Here is a 22,119-nt window from a genome sequence, read left to right on the forward strand (position 1 = left end):
CCCAAGGCATAACTACCTTCCACCCAGGAATTGTCCCAGCGATAGGAGGGGAGGGGAGAGATGGGGAAGGCACTCTGTGGCTTTTCTGGAAAAGTCCATTTGCCTCGCCAGGTGAAGAGGCAAAGAGGCATCAGGACTCATGTTCTGCGGGTGGAGGGGGGCAAGTTGCTGTCAAAAATAAGGTCTGGCAGGTGTGATGATGGTGTCACTGGCCGGGTGTGATGACAAAGTTGGCACAGGAGACCAAGTGCAGGCTCGTGGACAGGAAGCTCAGCCCTATCAGCCACAGCAGGACTTCTTCTTGGCAGGGTGACCCACCTGCACTGTGTCTTCCTTCACAGCGTCTTCCCGCTCTTTGAGCATCCTAGCAAGGAGAAGGCAGGGGGTCAGCCATGGAGAAGCTGCTGGGCCCAGAATGGGCCATGTGGACTATCAGCCCTGGGCTGGGCAACAGATAGAGCCTCTTCATGCTAAGGAGCACCCCACTTTTCAGGCAAGGCTGCTCCAAGTGTCCCGTGGAATATTCTCTAGGTTTTCTGCAACACCCCCACCAGGTAGCCCTCCGTCCTGTGGGTGACAAACTTGCCCCTGACAGCACTTCGCCCCTTTCTGAGTTATAGCTCATAAGCCATTATGAAAGACAATCTCTGCATCTACCTGAGGGTGTCTGTGTCTCTTGAGTCTCTCACAGTGCTGGTATGGAGATAGCAAAGCAATATTCTCCAACTTCTAACCATGAGCCCCTGCTCACCTTGTTTTCTTCCATGCCCCTTGTTCCACTAGCTAGGCCCCTAATCTTATTTTGGAGCCCCCATTTATACTATTCTTATGCGTGACCCCCTTGGAATATCCTGAGGTCCACACAGAATCATACAGCACTCAATCAAGAAACATGGAGAGAGGTAGAGAAATTTATTGATTGGTTATTAATCCTATAGTCTGTCTCATGTAACTGTAGTTCCAGATTAAATCTTGGAAGTAAATTTTATATTTTAAGGATAATTATCTTATACCTATCATATACTGTCAAAGTGGATGAGTGGTGATGTGTATTTTTTGTAATATTGTTTTTGCCTGTCGTCCCACCTGGATCTTTCAGGTGGGGGCGATTAAAGAAAGAATAAAATAGCTTGTTGGGGAGGTGTAAGGGGCTTTTTTGGCAGAGCTGACGGCTGGTTCAGTTTGCTTTTGGGAGCTGGCTTCAGACTGACAAAAGACCCTCTTTGCTGAACCTTTGGTCCCCTAATCTTTTGTCTGTGAGGATTATTTACTCCGTATATTATTACCAAGGTCTCCCACAAAATGGGGGAATGGAAGAATGGGATTTAATTTATCTTTCTGGGAGCTATTTGTGGACTCTGAAACAATCAAAAAGGAGTTCAAAATCCACCAACAGGTGGGTCAGAGAGTGTGTGAGTGGATGATAGATGACTGGATAGAGAAGAAGATGAATAGATGAATGGATGGTAATTAGGTGCTGGATGGAGGGTTTATGGGTATTGGACAGATGGTGGGTATGTATTTGATGGATGATAAGTGGGTATTAGACAAATGGCAGGTGGGTGTTGGATGGATGGTACATGGATGTCGGATGATAGGTGGGTGATGGATCAATGGTGGGTGGGTGTTGAATAAATGGTGGGTGGGTGTTGGAAGGTGGCTGTGTGTTGGATGGAAGGTGTCTGGTGTTGGATAAAGGGTGGGTGAGTGAATATTGGACAAATGGTGGGTGAGCATTTGATGAATGGTAGGTAGATGTAGAATGGATGGTAGGTGGGTGTTGGGTGCATGGTAGTTGGGTGCTGATGGGTCATGGGTGGGTGTTGGATGAATGGAAGGTCAGGGGGTGGTGAATTGGTGGTGGGTGGTGGATTGGGGTTTATATGGAGGTAGTGGTGGTTGAATAGGAAAATGGGTTGGTGGATGGGAAGTTGGTAAATGAATGGTAGCAGGGTGGTGGATGAATAAGGGGTGAATGGTGGACAGGTGGATGGATCAGAGGTGAATGAGGGAGTGGATAGGTAGTTTGATGGGTGGATGGTGAATTTGTGAATGGAGGGTTGGTCAATGAGTAGACAGATAAAAGAATAGAAGTAGGAGGGTGAAAGTAGTAGGTGGCATGGAGGGAGTAAGTGGATGAGCAAGTGTATAATAGGTGTATGTGTGGTTAGATGAATAAGTAGATTGCTAGATGGGTGGGTAAATATAAAAACTGATGTAAAAATCTAGTTCAATTTGGTTTGTCTCTTAACTTTGACATAGGCTGAGGCTTATATCTAGGCCACTGTTCCAGGGACCAGTTTGTCTCTTCCATCTCCTCCTCGGCTTTCTCTGTCTCCTTCTCTCTTTCTCCCAGGAACCCACAGAATATCTGTTCCCAGCAAAGCACCAGCTAATTTCTGCAGGGGCCCACCCAGAGGAGCTGAGGCAAAATCTTTCCTAAGAGCAGATTCCCGGGGAACAGCTACCAGTGGGACTGCCAGGAGAGAATAGACAGGGAGACCGTCCTTGTCCTCAGAGCACAACCATAGAGCTTTGGGATAACACACAGAAACCCAAGCCCTCACCCTCCTGGGAGATGAAAGGAGCACATATGCACACACACACACACACACACACACACACACACACACACACACACCTCTGTTCAGTCACCCCACCTGTTGCCACCGGTCCCTTTACCTGGCTAGATGAAGTACAGACTCTTTGATGTTGTGACCAGAGAAAGCGCTGCATTCATAGAAAATCAAATTGTTCTCCTGAAAACAGATTAGAAAGAGAGAGTCAGAAAGACCCTGGAGGAAGCAGGAGACATACAGAAGCCCCTTCGTCATCACTCCCACCCTACACACACAAACACACACAGTATTTAGGCTTGGACTAGGGCTCCTCAGGTTCCTTGATGAATGCCAGTTCTGCAACAAGCAGCCAGGGGTACAACTACCGCTCTCTCACAACAGAACCTTTCAGCAGTCTCAGTGTCTGACGCTTCATCCAAGCACTCCTGGAGTTCAGAGAGGCTCATCTGGGTGATACCCAAGTACCCGCTGGGGCCATCAGGGTCCCCTCTTGGACAGGAAAATGATGTGCATATGTTGCATGCAGCGAACCAAGCCAGGGTCAATCCTTGGCACTGCAATTGGCCTGAGCCCCACCAGGAATGAACCCTGAACATAGAGTCAGAAATAAGTCCTGAGCACCTCTGGGTTTGCAAAACTCCCCACACCCAACCAAAACAAACATAAAAGAATGTCTGATTCTGAGTTTCAGAGAACAGAAGCTTCGGGGGAAGTGCCCCCACCCCTACCACAGTCATCCCTGGTCACACTGTCTCGTAATCTGTGTATTTCTATGGGGACATCTCTCTGCACAGGAACCTTCCCATGGTACCCTCTGGGCTTTTCTGGAAGCTTCCAGGACAACTGCCTACCTACCCTCAGCTCTTACACTGTGGAAAAGATGGACTTGTTAGCTCTTTACCTTGGCCAGCTGCTCCCCCAGCCCGTGGGGCACTTCTCGCTCTTTCTCAATGTCAGTTTTGTTGGCCAACAGAAGAACAGGAAGGTGATCTCCAGCAGCTTCCTGGAGAAGACAGCATGTGACATCTGAGAGAAAGTTCTAGAAGGGGCAGGCTTCACACAATCTGGCCTCAGTGCCAGCTCCCAATGTGGCCACCTAGACCTGCAAAGTGGTGATCTTCTTGGTGGGGATCCCTGCAAAATTCACAGCATTGTCTACCTCTAACACCTCTTGGGCCCCATCTGTGGGCTTCACATCTCTGACCTCCACTCCTCCAGTACCCTCTGACCCACTATGCAGGCTGTCATCCCAGCAAGGTGTGGGCTGGTGGACACAGACATGCCAGGATTTTATTAAAGGATGGGAGTGTTAGTTCATCAGGTATAGGACATGCCTTGCACATGGCCAACCCAGATTTGATTCTCAGTATCTTATATGATTCCCCAAGCTCTATCAGGAGTAATCCAGGAGTGAGTGCAGAGCCAGGAGCAAGTCCTGAGCACTGCTGGGTGTGGCACCAAAATGAAAACAAAGGAACAAAAGGAATATGGCTAGACACTCCTCGGGGTTGCTTTTGTGGAAAACTGGTACCTCCAAGGGTCCTTTCTGGGGGTGTGTAAGCTCCCTGAGATTTGTCATACAAATCTCATGACCACTGGAATCCATAGAGCCTGGTGCATGGGTACAATGTTGAAAGAGGATGTCCCAATTTCTCTTGGCCTGTTGCAGAGAATGTTTTTATTTTAGCTGTTACCATCCTACATTCTAAACATTCCTGTTATTTCCTGGGATGCTTCCTAAGATTGGGACCCCACAGTGTTTCTCAATATTGAGAAAAAAATTAACTTCAAACTGACCCAAACTTCAGGTCAGATATAACAGGCTCTGCTCAGGCCTATGGTCAAATATATATCCTAAAAGATCTTCAGTAAACAGCCCCCAGCAGCTCAAGTAGGAGTACAAGCTGTTAATCTTATTTTAGCAACTCAAATAGGCCCTAAATTAAACAGGCAGCTCTGGGAAACCACCTCTATCTGCTGTACTAGAGCTCTGATCCCAAGGCATTCTCTCTAAATGGCAGCTCAGGAGAGGAAAAAAAAGAAGCCTCATTTGTAAAGGAACAAATGAAGGCACAGGGAAGACCTGTCAATGACAAATTGGGTCATGAGGTCCCCCTGGTCGGGTCACAAGTCCCCAAACCTTCCTTCACAGTTCTTTTTTTTGGGGGGGGAGGTTTCACACCCAGCAATGCTCAGGGGTTACTCCTGGCTCTGAACTAAGACATCACTCCTGGCTGGCTCAGGGGGCCATATGGGATGCCTGGATTTGAACCATCATCCATCCTGGATGGGCTGCATGCAAGGCAAACACCCTCCCGCTGTGCTATCTCTCTGCCCCCCCACTCCCAGCTCTTAGTTCCAACCAACCCTGATACAAAGCGGGCCAGGAGCTAGAACTCGCTTCAAACAGGAATTCTTTGTAGAAAGAAAGTTCCTAGCCTTGACAATGAAAGTGGAAGTATCTGTGGGACCTGCCACACTCTCCCCAGAACAGATCAAGAGAAGCACGCAGTATTGCCTAAAATGAACACAAGGAATCCCCTACCAAAAAATATTTATCTGTAACCAAAATAGTCCAAAAAGAAATATACATGATTTGATGAATCCCCTTTAGAGCCAGTTCACAGGACACCCCCCCCAACACACACACACACACACACACACACACACACACACACACACACACACACACACATTTCCAGTCTGCAGTGCCACTGAAATTTGTATGAAGAGGTTCTTGCTGGGGGAAAAAAAAAGCAGAAGAGAGGAGGATGCAGGGCAATGGACCAGAAGGCTTGGTGTTTGGAGTCCGCGTGCGAGATATTTGGAGATTTATGTGTGAAGAATGACTCAGGCCCGTGGGATTTCTTAAAAAGGAAATTCTCAGAAAATGTGAGCATCAGGCTTGAAATTCCCAGGCAGAATTCTAACCCAGGTTCTGGAGTTACTTGGAGTTGAGGGTACCAGATGCTGAAGGACTAAACTAAAGCTGAGTATCCCAGCTCTGCCCATCAAGATAAAGGGCTCTCTGGGGACCAGAAATGTGGCTCAGAGATTGGCACTTGCCTTGTGGTTCAACCTGTACCACAGAAAGAAATAGAGAAATAAAAATAGGGGAAGAAGTGATGGAAAGAAGGAAGGAAAAGAGAAAGAAAGAAAGAAAGAAAGAAAGAAAGAAAGAAAGAAAGAAGAAAGAAAGAAGAAAGAAAGAAAGAAAGAAGAAAGAAAGAAAGAAAGAAAGAAAGAAAGAAAGAAAGAAAGAAAGAAAGAAAGAAAGAAAGAAAGAAGAGAGAGAGAGAGAGAGAGAGAAAGAAAGAAAGAAAGAGAGAGAAAGAAAGAAAGAAAGAAAGAAAGAAAGAAAGAAAGAAAGAAAGAAAGAAAGAAAGAAAGAAAGAAAGAAAGAAAGAAAGAAAAAGAAGAAAGAAAGGAAGGAAGGAAGAAAGGAAGGAAGGAAGGAAGGAAGAAAGAAAGAAAGAAAAAGAAGAAAGAAAGAAAGAAAGAAAGAAAGAGAAAGAGAGAAAGAAAGAAAGTAAGAAAGAAAGAAAGAAAGAAAGAAAGAAAGAAAAAGAAGAAAGAAAGGAAGGAAGGAAGGAAGGAAGAAAGAAAGAAAGAAAGAAAGAAAGAAAGAAAGAAAGAAAGAAAGAAAGAAAGAAAGAAAGAAAGAAAGAAAGAAAGAAAGAAAGAAAGAAAAAGAAAAAGTAAAAGAAAGGAAGGAAGGAAGAAAAGAAAGAAAGAAGAAAGAAAAGGGAAGGAAGGAAGGAAGAAAAGAAAGGAAGGAAAGAAAGATGGAAAGAGACAAAAAAAGAAAGTCTTTGAATTTAAAGAATGGGTATAAAAATAAACTTTTGGGGCTGGAGCAATAGCACAACAGGTAGGGCATTTACCTTGCATGCAGCTGGCCTAGTTTCAATCCTCAGCATACCTTAGCCTGCCAGGAGTAACCCTTAAGTTCTGCTGGCTGTGACCTCTCCAAAAGCAAACAACAAAACAAGCAAACAAACTAACAAAACCAAATATTTGAGGCTTGTGAGCTAGTACAAGGATTAGGGCAAATTGCTTGCATAGGACTGACCCCCAGTTCTATCCCTGGTACCAAATGGTTCCCTAGTCATTGATGGGTACATGGGTATAGCCCTGAAAGCCTTCAAGCATGTGGCTTGGGACACCCCTACTTGCAAAAATGAAGTTATGAACGAAGGACTTTTGTTGTTTTTATTTAAAAATTATTGTTGTTGTGCCATACCTGGCGGTGCTCAGAGATTACTCCTGGCCCTGTGCTCAGAAATCGCTCCTGGCAGACTCAGGGGAACATATAGAATGCTGGGGATTGAACCTGGGTCTATCTGGGTCAGCAGCATGCAAGGTAAAAGCCCTACCACTGTGCTAATGCTCCAGCCCCTAAGTAAAAGACTTGAAGGAGAAAGAAAGCCCAGTGCCTAGCTGGAACTGCGGTTTCTGCTCTTTGCATTTAGGCCTCAATGCTATAATCATGCTGACTGACCCACTTCCCCTCAGGACACTGGCCTATGACCTCCTGACAGGGTCATAACAGTCATTGGCACTGCCAAGGACTCTGCAGAGATAAGCATGCATGGGCCTGCCTGACCAAGTTCTATCCCTGGCACCACATAGGGTCATTCCCCTCCCCCCCCCCCAATATAGAACTAGGCATGGCCCCAAAACATTGCATGTGGCCTCTAAATAAACTAAAATATAAGAAGAGAAAATATTCTTCCACGGGCAGTATAATGCAGTATAACCCCTCCCAAGCCAAAATGCTAATCTCACCTGGAGAGGCAGACCAGCCCACTTCTGGGAGGGGTCTATGGAAGGTAACCAAAGGGTGGCCTTAGGGATGTAAAAGAGGTCTGCAGGAGGAAGCGAGAAGCAGCTGGAGGAGCTGGCAGAATGGAGGGATAAGAAACAGGTTTAAGTTCTGGGCAGCTTATGGAGCCTGCTTAAAAGGTTTAAGCTTAGAAGCCACATATGGTGGTGGGGGCCTTAATAAAACTGATGTCTCCTGAACTCTGACTGCCTGTGGATCATTTCCTCACCTCTACCCTGAACCCAAAGATCCGCCTGGCGGGAAAAAGTTGAAGAAGCCCAGGTTGAAGAAGAAAGGCCTCACCCTCCACCCATTACCATCTCCACACCCATCCAGGACTCTATAATTAATATTTAATTCAACAAATCAGTAAACAGGAAAAACTGGGGTACCCTAGTCTGACTTTAATCTCCAATCCCTTGATCTCGGCCTGTACGTGGCAGGAAGATGGAGAGTTACCAACTAGAGAAAACCACACTTTCTTAGAGAAGTCCAATCATGCCAGCTGGGTTGGGGAGATAGTTTACACAGTGCTGCAGCATATGGTCCCCCATACCTCCAATACCTCACTTACGCTTCTGGATGCCCTTCTCCACACCCTGGCACCACAGGGCCCAAACAAACAGTACCAAACTCACGGCAAGTTCGACCTTCAATCGAATCATGTTCTCTGAGTCTACTGAGTACAACCTGGGAGACCAAAAATCAAAACTCAAAGCCTTGGGCTGGAGAGATAGAACTGGAGTCCCAGGGGTCCTGGCATGAGCCTGGCATTCCTCAGATCCTGGTTCAAACTGGCACCACATATAGTCTCTTCATCAATGCCAAAGTCACTCCTGAGCACAAAGACAGGAATAGTCCCAACCTTGCCACCCCCAATTTTCTGGAGTTTTTTTGGGGGGGGCAACACTCAGTGGTGCTCAGGGGTTACTCCTGGCTCTGCACTCAGAAATCACTCCTGGCAAGCTCAGGAGACCATATGGGATGCTGGGGATCTAACCCACGTCAGCCATGTACAAGGCAAATATCAGACTGTGAAATCTCTTTCACATGGCCACAGGGGCTGGACCCCAGAAAAGACACATAGACTAGCTGAGGGCTCTGGGCTCTCCCTAGGTTCTCCAAGCCTCATCTTGGCCAAGTCTCTGTTTTCTAAGCTTCTGAAAGCTCTGAAGTCAATTTTTCTCTTAAAACACTCTGACCCAGAGGTCTTCCTACATCTTTCCATATTTGGGGTGTCTTCCTTCACTGGAGCCTTGCTGAAAGTCAGACACTGAAATGTAATATATTCTCCATCTCTGCTTTGAAATAACAAGATCTGTCAGCTTGGAGCAAGGGGACTGGCATTCAGCTCAGATATACAGGCTGCTGGCTTTGCTCAGTTATAACGTGTGTGTGTGTGTGTGTGTGTGTGTGTTCGTGTGTGCCTGTCTGTGTGTGTGTATATGTGTGTGTTTTAATATCTATTTGCTGGGAGGCTAGAAAAAGCACTTAAGCTGAAATAGTGCTGCTGCTTCTCTGGTGTGAGAACCAAAAAAAAAATTTTTTTTCCCTTAGCACATTAAAGCATGCAGTTATGCTAAGGGAGAAAAAAAAAAGACTGCAAAATTATATCTTGGGGGTTTCCATATTTATCCACCCCCTGGAATATGAGTCAAAACAAGATTTATTTGTGTAGCTCGTTTGAAACTGCCAGCACTTCAAGCTCAACTTGGAACGTGGGGAGACAGATCAAACTGCTATTTTTTGCTCAGCGCTGTACCTTGTCACCAGTGACAAAGCGCCCAGAGAGAGCAACTGCATCCAGTTCAGGAAGGGTGAGGAGAGCGGGGCTGACCCCCGGGATCCTCTCCATGCAAAGAGGAGTGTGACAGCTATAAAAAAAATCAGTTACTTTTTGCACAGATGCCAGCCCAGGGCCGTGGCATGGTTCTGGGGCCACCAGCACAGGCCTTTTCCTCCTTTGTCCTCTCAGATGATCCTTCTGGGAAACAAGAGGTTCTGATTTAGTGTCCTACCAAGAGACACTGACTGGTCCTGTTGGTCTTGGTTAGTGTCACTTCTCAGCCTATGGAAGATGTGTTGGATTCTTTCGCTGTGCCTGAGGACAGAGGTCCCAGGGCCTTCAATTATGGAGCACGGCTGGGGTCACAACACCGGGCTCTTAGAGCAGAGCCAGTTTCCCTGATTTAGACAGGTGAACCCCAATCTCCTGAGGTGGTGGGGATGAGAAAGCAGTGGAGGCAGGAAGGGGAAAACCAGAAACACACCCACCTGACATGTGAGCCCAGCTGGGACCTACACCTGCAACTGGAGGTAGGTGGTGTTAGAAGACTAGGAAGGCTTGGCTAAGAAGAACTGCTGGGCTGGGGGCAGACTTCTCTCACCTCTTCAAACCAGGGTGTGCTTTGGTTCCTTGTGCCAAAACACTGAGTTTTCCTCTGGTCTGCAAGGACCCTCTAGGGGTCTCTCCTATGTATGTAACATACAGACACAGACAGACACACAAACAGACAGACAGAGAGTCAGACACACACACACACACACACACACACACACACACACACACACACACACGGAAGCTCCTGATGACCTCCCAGAGATAGTTCTGTCTCGTATCCTGTAGAATATAGTGTCTCTTCTGGGGCTGAAGAGATAGCATGGAGGTAAGGTGTTTGCCTTGCATACAGAAGAACGGTGGTTTGAATCCCAGCATTCCATATGGTCCTCTGAGCCTACCAGGAGCGATTTCTGAGCATAGAGCCAGGAGTAACCCTTGAGTGCTGCCAGGTATGACCCAACCCCCCCCCAAAAAAAAAGAATATAGTGTCTCTTCCAAGGGTCCCTAATCTCCCTGCCCAAGAGTGATTAGCCAAAGTTTCATGGGCAAGAAGTGGTTGAACTGAAATGGGAAGAACTTTTCTTTTCTGGGGGAGGGGGTACTCTATACCACCCCGACCACCCCAACAGCTACTTCCAGTCGACATATATTTTCACCAGAGCCAATATATGCTACAGATCACAGTGTGGCTGCCAAGGCCCCATCTTCTTTCTCAGGTGCTTTCCGACTCTCTCGCAGAAGGAAGGGGTACACCTGACCAGAGGCAACCTTAATAATTGGATTTCTGGCCTCAAAGGCTGTGACTAAAGATCCCCCCATTCCAGCCCCCACCTCCCCGAGGGAATTGGCAAAGTGCTCCAAGTCCCTGGAAAAATAAGGTGCTCACAAAGATCAAGTACCTATTATTTTCTGTTCCCCTCGGATCCAATTAGGTGTCAAGTTGAAATCTGTCACCTGACACCTTTGATTGCTGGTTGCCAAGGCAGAATGATGGAGCTTTTCAAGAATCTTGGTGATAATTGCACTGTGATGCCTCCCTTCAGCCCACCTTCAAGCCTTCAGCTCACACCCCATAACATTCAGACTCCCCCACAGGCTCCCCCAAACTCAGGGTCATCCAACTGAATGCACTTCTGGGTTCCTTCTTCAAATACCCCTCTCACCCCGCCACCTTCGAAAGAGGTGTAGAAAATCATCCTTGAAAGAGAACCAGCATGTCTGCAAGAGTCTTGCTTCTCAAAGGGAGGTAAGTATTAGTCCCACTAGAGAATTTGGGTAGAAATGCAGAACCTATCTATCTATCTATCTATCTATCTATCTATCTATCTATCTATCTATCTATCTATCTATCTATTTTTTGGGCCACACCCAGTGAAGGCTCCCAGGGTGTCATTTATCTATCATTCATCTATCTATCTATCTATCTATCTATCTATCTATCTATCTATCTATCTATCTATCATCTATCTATCTATCTATCTATCAATCATCTATCTATCTATCATCTATCTATCTCTACCTCATCTATCATCTATATCTATTCATCCATCATTCCATCCATCCATCTATTCATTCATCTATCCATCCATCTAGTCATCTCTCTATCCATCTATCTCTGTCTACCCATCCATCCATCCATCCACTCATCCATCTATCATCTATTTATCTATCATCCATCCATTCACCCAACCACCCATCCACCCACTTATCCACTTATCTATCTACCCACTCATCTGTCCTTCTATTCATCCAACCCCCCATCCATCCACCCATCCATTCATCCATCTGCCCACCCATCTGCCCTTCCATCCATCCATCCATCTACCCACCCATCTGTTCTTCCATCCATCCATCCATCCATTCATTTATCCATCCATCCATCCACCCACCCTCCTACCCACCCACCCACCCACCCATCCATCCATTCACCCACCCATCCACCCACCCACCCACCCATCCATCCATCCATCCATCTATTTACCCATCCATCAATGTTTTAGAGCCATACCTGGAGGCCCTCGGGGGTTAGTCCTGTCTCTGTGCTCAGGAATCACTCATAGCGGGCTCAAGGGGACCATATGGGCAGGCCGAGTGCAAGGCAAACACCCTCCCTCTGTGCTATTGTTCCCAATCTCCACTGTTCATTTTATTTTACTTTTAAGTCTTGATGTTGGTTTGAGAGGGGGTTGTCAGGGAGGCTATTCCTGGCTCTGTGCTCAGGAGTGATCCCTTGTGGTGCACAGAGGACTTCACCTGTTCTGGAGCTGGAATGGGAGGCTGCTGCATGTAAGAAGGTTCTTCTGATCTGAAGAAACAAAAACCCTTATCTGAAGAAACAAAACCCTGGTCTCCAATTCTTCTCCTTGGAAATGAGAAAGAGATAGATGAGGGGTAGAGAAGTGAGTAGCTGTAAGATAGAACAGAGGTTAGGGTGTTTGTCTATTGTGCTAATGGCACTTCCTGGAAGATCCCTGAGCATAGAAGTGCAAGCCCTGAGCACCAACAGTAGAAGAAAGAAGAAGAGGAGGAATAAAGAGGAGAAAGGGAGGGAAGAGTTGAAAGGAGGAAGAGATGGAAGGAAGAAAGAGGAAGAGGAAAAGGAGTAAAAAAAGGTGGATGAGGAAGAAAGGGGGTGGGGAAGAAGAAGCGGGAGAAGATGGGAGGAAAAGGGGAGAAGGAATGGAAAGAGGAGAAAAGAAAGGAGGAGGAGTAAGAGGAGGAGAAGAAAAAAGGAAAAAGAGAAAAGAAGAACAAGAGGAAGGAGAAAAAGAAGCAGCAGTAGAAGCAATAGTCAGAGGGAAGAAGAAAAAGAAAGAAGGAGAAGGAGGAAGAAGGAAGAGGAAAGAAGAAAAAGAAGGAGGAGGAAGAAGAAGAAGAAAGAAGAAGAAGAAGAAGAAGAAGAAGAAGAAGAAGAAGAAGAAGAAGAAGAAGAAGAAGAAGATTTGTCTACATCTTAATCTGATTTGTATTGAGCTAAGATTTTTACTCTAGTGTTTTTGACTTACTGGGGAAACCTGTATCTCCTCTTCACATTTTCCTCTCTCTCTCTCTCTCTCTCTCTCTCTCTCTCTCTCTCTCTCTCTCTCTCTCTCTGTTTCTCTCTCTCACTCTCTCTCTCCCCTCTCTCTCCATAATTTCTCTCAATAAAACAATTTTACTTTCCAGACAAAATACAACAGAAAAAAGATCCTTAGTCCAAAACTCCAGGAAAAGAGACAGGCCTGGGTGTGACAAGCTTCACTTCCCTGAGAGTTCCAGTGCCCTGCAGTAAATAAGGGCATTGAACTAACCTTCCTCCCTTGAGGAAGGAATGGGTCACACTCATGTGCATGGCAGCATCACGGGACCCCACAGAAAGAAACCAACAATTTGTCCACACTGGCTGCAGCCTGGGATGGTCTATACTCGCCCCAGGGGACAGCTGGAGCTTGGGAATTTGCTCAGTGAGCCCAAAGGGAGAATCTTAAAATCAGAACTCAAGGAACCAGGGGCCTGTGCTGGGTGTCCAGTTCCAGTCTTGGCCACTAGGGGAGCCCTTCCTAGGTCCTTCCCCCATCTAGCTTTATTATTCTGGGCATAGAGGGGTGTTGGGGCTACACTCTGCAGTACTGGGGTGCGGTGTGGGGTGGTGTTGCAGGGTTGAAGATCCAGCCCCAGTCAGCAGCATTCAAGGCAAACGCCTTAAATCCACCTGTCTTTCCAGTCCTCCTGCCCTAGGAGGTGCTGGGGACAGACTGAACCACGAGAGGTGTGGGTGGAATGAAGGAGAGTGGGAGTCACTGAAACCTCACATCTTAGGGGGTTCTGACTCTGTGCCCCCCCAGAGGCAGCTCATGTCTTGCAGCACTGCCCTCCTTATCCCTGATTCCCCTCAGGAACTAGGATGGCACCAGGAAGCAGAGCCAAAAGGAACTCCTGAATCACTTGGTGTTGCAGGGGGAAGGGGAGTCTTAACTCTGGGGCTTTGAAAAGACAGAGGGTCATGTGGTCAAAGAGGACCTAGCGGGGGCTGGATACCCACGTGCTCCCAGGATGGCTCACTCCCCTCACCTCCACAGTGCTCAGCCACTGTCGCACTGATAGGAAGGACTGCCTGGATGTGAGGTCGTACATCACGATGACGCCATCAGCTTTTCGGAAGAACTGCTGGGTAATGCATCGGTACCTGTGGTCCAGAGTGAAGAGCAGATGCTGACATCTCCTCTGCAGCCCCCTACCCAAAGCCCAGGTCCCAAGGTCACAGCCTGTACAGAAGACCATGACCATAACCATGTCCCTACATGCAAGACCTGTAGTTCAACACATAGCCAGCCCATGCCCACAGCCTTAGCCTGAGTCCCCATTGCCCAGCCCTGTAGCCACTCCCACAGCCCATAAACTCTCCCACCTTCCTGGGTTCATGTCCCTTTAGATCTGCCCTAGCCACGCTCACGACCACACCAGGCACATGTCCCTATGTCCACCCCAAGCCCACACTTACAACCACACCCCTGTCCCATGTCCCTCAATCCCCAGCAATCCCCAGAACCTCACCATGCATCCATGTCCACATAACCATGACCATAGCCATGCCCAGGCACCTATGTTATGTTATGTTATGCTATGCTATGTTATGTTATGTTATGTTATGCTATGCTATGCTATGCTACGCTATGTTATGTTATGTTACGTCATGTTATGTTAGGTACCTATAACATGTTCCCACATCCACAACCACGCCCCTCTCCAAAACCTTGGCCATGACCCACAATCATGCCCCCATTCACTCCCAACATCCCAACTTCCCCGTCAGCCCTGAACCTCCAGAGTTTCTCACCTCTCCTGCCCTGCCGTGTCCCACAGCTGCAGGGCCACCAGTGAGTTGTCCACACTCACTGTCTTCACTCTATAATCAATGCCTGCAGGATGGGGGAGAGGAGCTGGTCACCCCAAGCACGAAAAAGCATTCCCACCTGTCTGGAACATGCCAGGGTATGAGGTCAACTCTCTAAGGACAGCTAGAAGGGAGTGGGGGCTAAAGGGAGCAAAGGGACGAGGGGCTAAGGGGCAGAGAGATGGGCCTGGGTGTTGAGTCTGGTGCCATCTGAAGGAACACCCACCCCCTGCCCTCTGACCCACAGGGGAAGAGAGAGAACTGCAAAAGGAGGGCAGGAGGGGAAGTGAGGGGAGGAAGAAGGAGCAGGGGAGGGTTGAAATTGGGGAAGCAAGGAGAGCTGGAGGAGTGGGGAGCCAGGGAGGCAATGGCAATTGGAGGGAAGGAGCGAAGAACTCAAGTGAGAAGGAAATGATGGTAATCTCTACCCTCTGAGATGGATAAAGAGCTCCTAAGTGGCCAGGCATCTCTTGGTCACTGCGTTCTGAGGTGACCCGCCTAAGGGAGGGGTCCAGGGCAGGGTGGCCCACTGGATTTGGGCACCTCTCAGGAGTCCAAGGACCTGAAGCAGCCTCTAGGCTCATCCTTCCTACATCCTGTAAGAACACTCCCAAGTGTTCCAAGCAGGTTCAAAAGGTCTCTTCACCTTGAAATGCCAGACCTGGGCCTCAGGGCATCTTCCCTCCCACTGTCCAAAGGGTTGAGTCTTTCTGTGGTCCTTTCCCATGAAGCACAGTTGGAGCTTGAACATGTAAGAACCAAGATCTCCCATCCCACCCCCCAAGTCCATGATAAGGAACTCTAGGCTAAGACGAGCCCAAATCCTAGTAAAGTGTACTTTTCCACTCCTAGTAAAGGCAGAGAGAGAGAGAGAGAGAGAGAGAGAGAGAGAGAGAGAGAGAGAGAGAGAGAGAGAGAGAGAGAGAGAGAGAGAGAGAGAGAGAGTTAACTTGGAAATAAAACCCAAGTTGTTGCCCTCCAGGAATAAGGAATTAGGGGTTGAGTGATCTTGGAATGTTTTATCTGATAACTTTCCCCTGACAACCAAAGGCTCCCTTGAGAACCAGGGTTCTAATCAGAGTATCCCTAGACAGCCAAAGTTGAGTCAGAAAAATCAGTGATTAATTAAGACATCCATTCAATGAAATACCTGTACTGTTACTGTTTGTGATTTCTATATAAACTGCTTGAAGATTTGACTCGGGGTCCTTGACAAGACCCCCTAGCTAAATGAGACTAGCACCTCGGTCAACCAAATAAACTCCCTTTTGCACCTTGCATTATTAGAGGTGCTCTTTGACTCTCAACACCAACATGGGTGTCAACTCAAACCCTAGCAGACAGAGAGAGAAAGGGCGGAGACAAGACAAGGAAGAGGCAGTGAATGGAAGTAGTTCAATACCAGTGCTGCCGGTGGATCAAGGTTAATGCTTGAGGGTGCAGCGTGGAGCAGTACCAAGATCCAGAGGACTTTAAGGGCCCCCACTTGCTTCCCAGATGGGGACCAAAAGGAGGAGCACGTTCTCCCACCCGAAGAAGCTGAGCATTTCCATGGGCTTCATCTGCCTCAAGGAGATCGGTGACATCCCTGGAGAGCTTCTGCCTCATGCAAATATACATGCAAATGATCATGCACAGACACACACACACATACATAGGCACAACACCCTCACGTGTATTCACACGTGCAGGCATGCAGATCATTCATTGCTCATGCCAAGGCGAGATGGAGAAGTGGGAGTCCTCCCCACCTAGTTCCTGAGTGGCTCAGTCAATGTTATCAGTTGCAAAACTCAGTGCTGAGTCACAACTTTTTAAAAATAGTTTTCTGTGTCCAGGGATAGCTGTTAGCTTCATGTCATCTGGACAGCCCAGGACTAAGGGCTCCCTTTAAAAGGGGGCTTGTCAATGGCTAGGAGCTGAGTCTAAAGGCAGATTGTGCCTTAGCCAAACTTGGTTGGTCTGCCCCGTGTGGCCCGGCTATACTCTGGCAGGCTGGTAGGTTGCATTCGTTCCCGGGAGCTGGGACAGTCCATGATGATGCACTTTGGGGTCTGATTGGCAGGGCTGAGGACAGAAACTAAGGGCTCTGCTGGGTGAGTGAATTGAAAGTGAAAGGAGAGTTGGGGTAGGTGGGAGGTAGGTGACTTGGATTGTCTTCATTGTCCCTGAGCTAGGAGAGAATGATAGGACAATTTGTCTTGCAGAGCTGAGTAGGCCAAGGAGTGCTGGGAGATCCATGGTTTATTGGGTGAACTTGGTCTAGGCTACTTGTTTCTAGGGCCTCCCAGTGGAGGCTCCCACCTCTTAGAACTCAAGTTCTGGTGCTGAGACCACATCCATTTTCTCACAGTCTTTCATTGGTTTGTTTTGGGGGGGGGGTCCCACTCAGCAGATCTCAGGGGTCACTCCTAGCAGGGCTTGACGGACTCTTTGTGGTATTCAGGAGGAAATCCAGATTGGCACACACACACACACACACACACACACACACACACACACACACACACACACACACACACACCACTGGTTCCTACAAGGTACTGGATATCAGGAATTCCTACAGCTGGGAGTGGCCCTGGAGCAGGATGGTTCGGGTTGGAGTGGTACCCACAGGATCCAGGAGGGGAGATATGTGAGCCTTTGAGGACAGGACAGCAGACAGTTGCCATTTTGAGCAGGAGGATGGTGGGTGTGGGAGAGCCAGTGGGTTGCCATGGGGAAAAGCGCTGGGCCTCTCACAGAAGCGGGCAGTGGGGTGGCTGGCATGGGCACAGCATAGCCAGCAGTGGGCAGAGCACACTTGATTGGGATGATTTCAAAAGCTTGGCAAAGGTGCTTGGGTAGAAGCCCATAACTGAACACAGGGGCCGCTGAGTCTCTATGGGGCAGTGGGGAGAGACCAGATTTGGGGTGATGAATGCTGAGAGCTGGGCGCTGATACTGGGTGCTGACCCCCCAGTGTGAGGGCTTCAGATCCACCTTTCAAAACAAGCCCTTAGGGTTCACCAAAAGGACCCCGTTTTCCATCTATGGGACACTGCAGGCCCTGAGCACCTGCTCTTGGAATCAGTGGTCTTAAAGGGAGGGAGATGGGGGTATCTCAAGCTGCCCGATCCCCCAACAGAGCTTACGTGGGGAGCAAGGACATGCGTTCTCAACATAACAGGGATTCATGTCTGTGTTGTCTTTCCCAGATGAAAAGTCAGAACCTGGTCTGAGCCCCCTGACTTGGTCCTGAGATGCCAGGATTCTTCTAGGGGAGCATCTTGGGGGCTGGGGTGGCATCTGCTTAGGGATACATGGACCCAGAAGACACCTGGCATAGCAGAGAGCTGCAGTGTTGACTGGCACTGCCATGCAAGGAAGTGTGAACAAGTTCATGGAGCTGGAACCTGCATACTAGAACTGCTCAACTTCAGGGTGTTTCTGTGGTCCCAGGACGGACACACAAACGTACGCACACTGCATACAGTGAAAATGCACATTCCCCCGTGGAACATGCACAGCACAGACAGCACACGCGCAACACACAAGATACATAGCTTACCAACAAAATAGACAGCACATGCAACACAGATAGTAGACACACAACACATAACACAATACACCATATACACAAACAACACACAGCTCTGCATACACAGAGCACACATGATAACATAGCAAACACACAACAACACAGTACACACACACACCTTACACAATACACTGAGTGTGGATAGCAGCAGGCTGAGAGGGATTTCAGGTCTCCTGGTCGACTCAAAGGATCCTGAGAATTGGGGGTCATGAAAGACAGGCTCTGAGTGGGGCCAGGCTCTATCTATACGAGGGCTGGATTCAGGCAGCACTCAGAGGCCCTTCCCTGCAGAGAGTACTTATCAGACAGCACCTTCCCAGAGAGGATGGCTTCTGGGCCATGCCAATTCTTAGCAACCTGGCACTGAGCTCCAGGTCCTCCCTGCACCTCCTTTCCCAGTCTCAGGGGTGTCCAGTACTCACCCACAGTGGCTGACAGGCCCGGAGAGAAACGGTCCTCGCAGAACCTCCTCAGGAAAGAAGTCTTCCCCACGGCTGAGTTGCCCACAAACACGATCTTGAAGAGCTGATCCGGGGCAGAGGGTGCATCTTCCTGCTGTAAGTGGCAGTGGTGGGTCCCCCAAGACTGTGTCCCTGGATCCCCACTGCCCGCCCTCCACCTCTGACCAGCACCTGAAGAGAAGGGACTTCAGGGCACCAGGCAGAGAACGGGATGGGGCCGATGAGGACCACCCCAGGCCTGGAAGCAGAAACTTTGGGGATCGTGATTGAAGGACTCTGCAGCATCTGCTGCAGGCAGGGAGGGTCATTCAGCTACACTGGTTATGGCAGGCTCCGAACTGGGCACAGAGGCCAAGGCAAGGAACTGGGCATGCACAGTTCAGGATACAGGGCTCTGAAGAGCTGGGAGGCTGGAGAAGGAGCCTGAAACGCTCAGAAGGGAGGAAGCAAGTGGAGATTAGCACAGGAGTAGGGCATGAGCCTCCTATGTGAAGAACCCCAGTTCCATCCATCTATCCATCAAGGCAGGCTATGGTCCCTGGAACACTCTAGGATGCAGGGCTGGAGGTCCTCCAACACATTCACAGAACCAGAGCATCCCTGTTTCTTGCTTGGCTCTCATTGGTGGAGGTTGTCAGAGTGATGTTGCTCTCCTCAGCACCACTTGGGAAGCGCATTTGTAATGTGTCAATCAGCCTGCGAGGCCGAAGCATATTTACAATATACTTACATATAAGTATGTATATAATACTTTACATATGTAATATATGTATACATATATACATCTACATATAGAGGCACCAGGCAGACTCCCTATGGAGCAAGGCAAGAGGAGCAAAGTGGGGTGTATGTTGGACATGGTAAGAACCGGGGGGCTGGGCGGTGGCGCTAAAGGTAAGGTGCCTGCCTTGCCTGCGCTAGCCTTGGATGGACCGCAGTTCGATCCCCCGGTGTCCCATATGGTCCCCCAAGCCAGGAGCAACTTCTGAGCACATAGCCAGGAGTATCCCCTGAGCGTTACCGGGTGTGGCCCAAAAACCAAAAAAAAAAAAAAAAAAAAAAAAAAGAACCGGGGTGCCATACATGGAATGATACACAATCCAGGGGAGCTGGAATTCAGAGGCACAGAGACATCTGGGGCCAGGTAAGCAAGCACTCCTGCCCCATCCATCATGGAAACCTGTTCCCAAGGGAGGTCAAAGGCCAGTTTTCTGTTGGTGTCATGGGAATCCCAGGGTTAGGATCTAAAGTCTGATTTAGAATTAATTGTAACCTAGCTTTGTTGTGAACCTATGGCAAGCTCAAATTTTTGTTTTTAGTTCTTTTTGGTTTGGGAGCCACACCAAAGTGGCTGTGTCAGGGGTTACTCCTGGGTCTGCACTCAGAAATTGCTCCTGGCAGGCTGGGGGACCATAAGGGATGCCGGGGATCGAACCTGGGTTCATCCTGGGTTGGCTATGTGCAAGGCAAATGCCTCACCACTGTGCTATTGCTCTGGGCCCTGACAGGCTCAAGTTTTAAGGTACAAAGACAAGGCCCAGAAGAACAGCAATGGATAGATGCCCAGGCAACCACACCCTGGGTCGGAGTTGCATGATTTTCCTTCATGAGTCTACAGTCCACACTAGCTGCTTGTCTTAGGCAACTTTATTCTAAGAGCCTATAATTTTAAAAATCAACTACTCAGATCAGAGTAATACCACAGCAGCAGAGTGTTTGCCTTGCACACAGCAGACCTGGGACAAACAGGGTTCCATTCCCGGCATCCCATATGGTCCTCCAAGCCTGCCAGGAGTGATTTCTGAGCGAAGAGCCAGGAGTAAGCCCTGAGTGCCATTGAATGTGACCCTCCCCCCCAAATAAAGAAAAAAAAAACTACTCAGAGGCGGGAATCCCCTAAATTCTCTATTAAAAAAAGGGGGTTGTGAGTCCACCCGGGATCACCATTTCTTAGGAGGTGGTGGACCCTGTCATGCTGGGAATAAAAACTCCCTTGGGTTCTTGCAGCATGGTCTGTCTCCTTCGAACTTTGAATGACGGGTTTAACACTGGATTTGACATCGGGTGCCCTGAGGCCTAAGACAAGACAGGCCTCACCCAGCAGGTCAGGGAATCACTGTGCCAGCCTGCTAGCTGAGTTTTCCAGAGGCACAGGTTCCTCTGCTTCTCTGCCCAGTGGGCACTGCCCTTGTTCTAGGACACAGGGGTGGGGTGAGAGGCAGGATAGAAGCCTCTGTCCAGCTCAGAGGGACTTTCAGTGAATGATCCCTCCCTCCAGAGAGCTGCCAGTTCCCCTAAATCCTTGCCTTCGGGCTCTTTCCAGCGCTGGCCTGGCCCAATGAAGCGGCTCTTTAGAGCCTATTAAAAGTGGATTTGGGGGAATTAGCTCCTCTCATCAAGCAAATACTATAATAGAGTGGCAGTGTCGGATATGCGCAGCACTTGAGTCTGAGTAAAGCCATTAACAGCCTTTGGGGGAGAAATCAATTCCTTGCGGTAAATTCAAGGTCAATGACAGGAATTTAAATACAAGTGGAAAAGAAACCCAAACACCCACACTCAAAAGCTCTGCCTGTGCTCCAGGACCCCCTCTCCCCACTGCCTGCCCGCCAGGCCCAAGGGGGGTGAGCTCTGTGCCTATCTCTGCTCCCCAACTCCTCCCCATCACCACACACACCCTACAACTGTGCCAGCAAACCTGTATCCTCATGTCAAGGGCGGGCTCAGAGATCCCTAACACAGGTTTTGCATGTTAAACTCCCAGAACCACAAGCTCCCCAGAGCCCCACCAGGAATGACCCCAGGCTCTGTACTGGGATTAGCAGTGGCTTCCAGCCAGCTCCTTTTTCCAGACCATCAACTGGGTGGGGTGTGGGAAACGGTCTCCTTGCAAGGGATGGATGGGGTTTGGGAGGGAAGCTGAAGCACATTTGGGAGGAGGCTGTACTGCCCCATCAACATCTTGTTCCAGGCTAAATTTGTTTTAGTAAGATTAGGGTTTTGTTGACCCCCCCTGCCCCGGGAAAGGGAGAGAAACGGATTAGGAACTCTTGCAGAAGTTCATACACTTAACCTGGGGGACAATCCAGCACCACCAGTGAGAAAACCGACTGGGAGACTGAGGTGGAAAAGGCGCCCCCTGCTGGTAGTTTAGGAGATTGGTTTTCTTCCTCCTTCCTGTCACCCTGTTTTGAAAGCGCTTTTTCTTCTTTACTTTTTTTCTTTCTTTCTTTCTTTCTTTCTTTCTTTCTTTCTTTCTTTCTTTCTTTCTTTCTTTCTTTCTTTCTTTCTTTCTTTCTTTCTTTCTTTCTTTCTTTCTTTCTTTCTTTCTTTCTTTCTTCCTTCCTTCCTTTCTTTCTTTCTTTCTTTCTTTCTTTCTTTCTTTCTTTCTTTCTTTCTTTCTTTCTTTCTTTCTTTCTTTCTTTCTTTCTTTCTTTCTTTCTTTCTTTCTTCCTTCCTT

General features: G+C 48.4%; 1 protein-coding gene across 1 annotated transcript in view; it reads right to left on the bottom strand.

The window, feature by feature from the left end:
• Window positions 1-279: 279 nt before the first annotated feature.
• Window positions 280-22,119, bottom strand: part of CRACR2A (calcium release activated channel regulator 2A) — a 77,616-nt gene continuing 55,776 nt past the window's right edge. Inside the window, exons 12-17 of the mRNA XM_049772481.1 lie at window positions 18,621-18,753; window positions 14,562-14,643; window positions 13,796-13,910; window positions 3,481-3,582; window positions 2,683-2,759; window positions 280-364 (exon numbers count right to left, since the gene is read on the bottom strand). Of these exons, the coding sequence (XP_049628438.1) occupies window positions 280-364; window positions 2,683-2,759; window positions 3,481-3,582; window positions 13,796-13,910; window positions 14,562-14,643; window positions 18,621-18,753 (594 nt within the window). The remainder of the gene's footprint in view (window positions 365-2,682; window positions 2,760-3,480; window positions 3,583-13,795; window positions 13,911-14,561; window positions 14,644-18,620; window positions 18,754-22,119) is intronic.

The sequence above is a fragment of the Suncus etruscus genome, chromosome 4 (assembly GCF_024139225.1).
Source record: "Suncus etruscus isolate mSunEtr1 chromosome 4, mSunEtr1.pri.cur, whole genome shotgun sequence".
In the NCBI taxonomy this organism is placed as follows: domain Eukaryota; kingdom Metazoa; phylum Chordata; class Mammalia; order Eulipotyphla; family Soricidae; genus Suncus; species Suncus etruscus.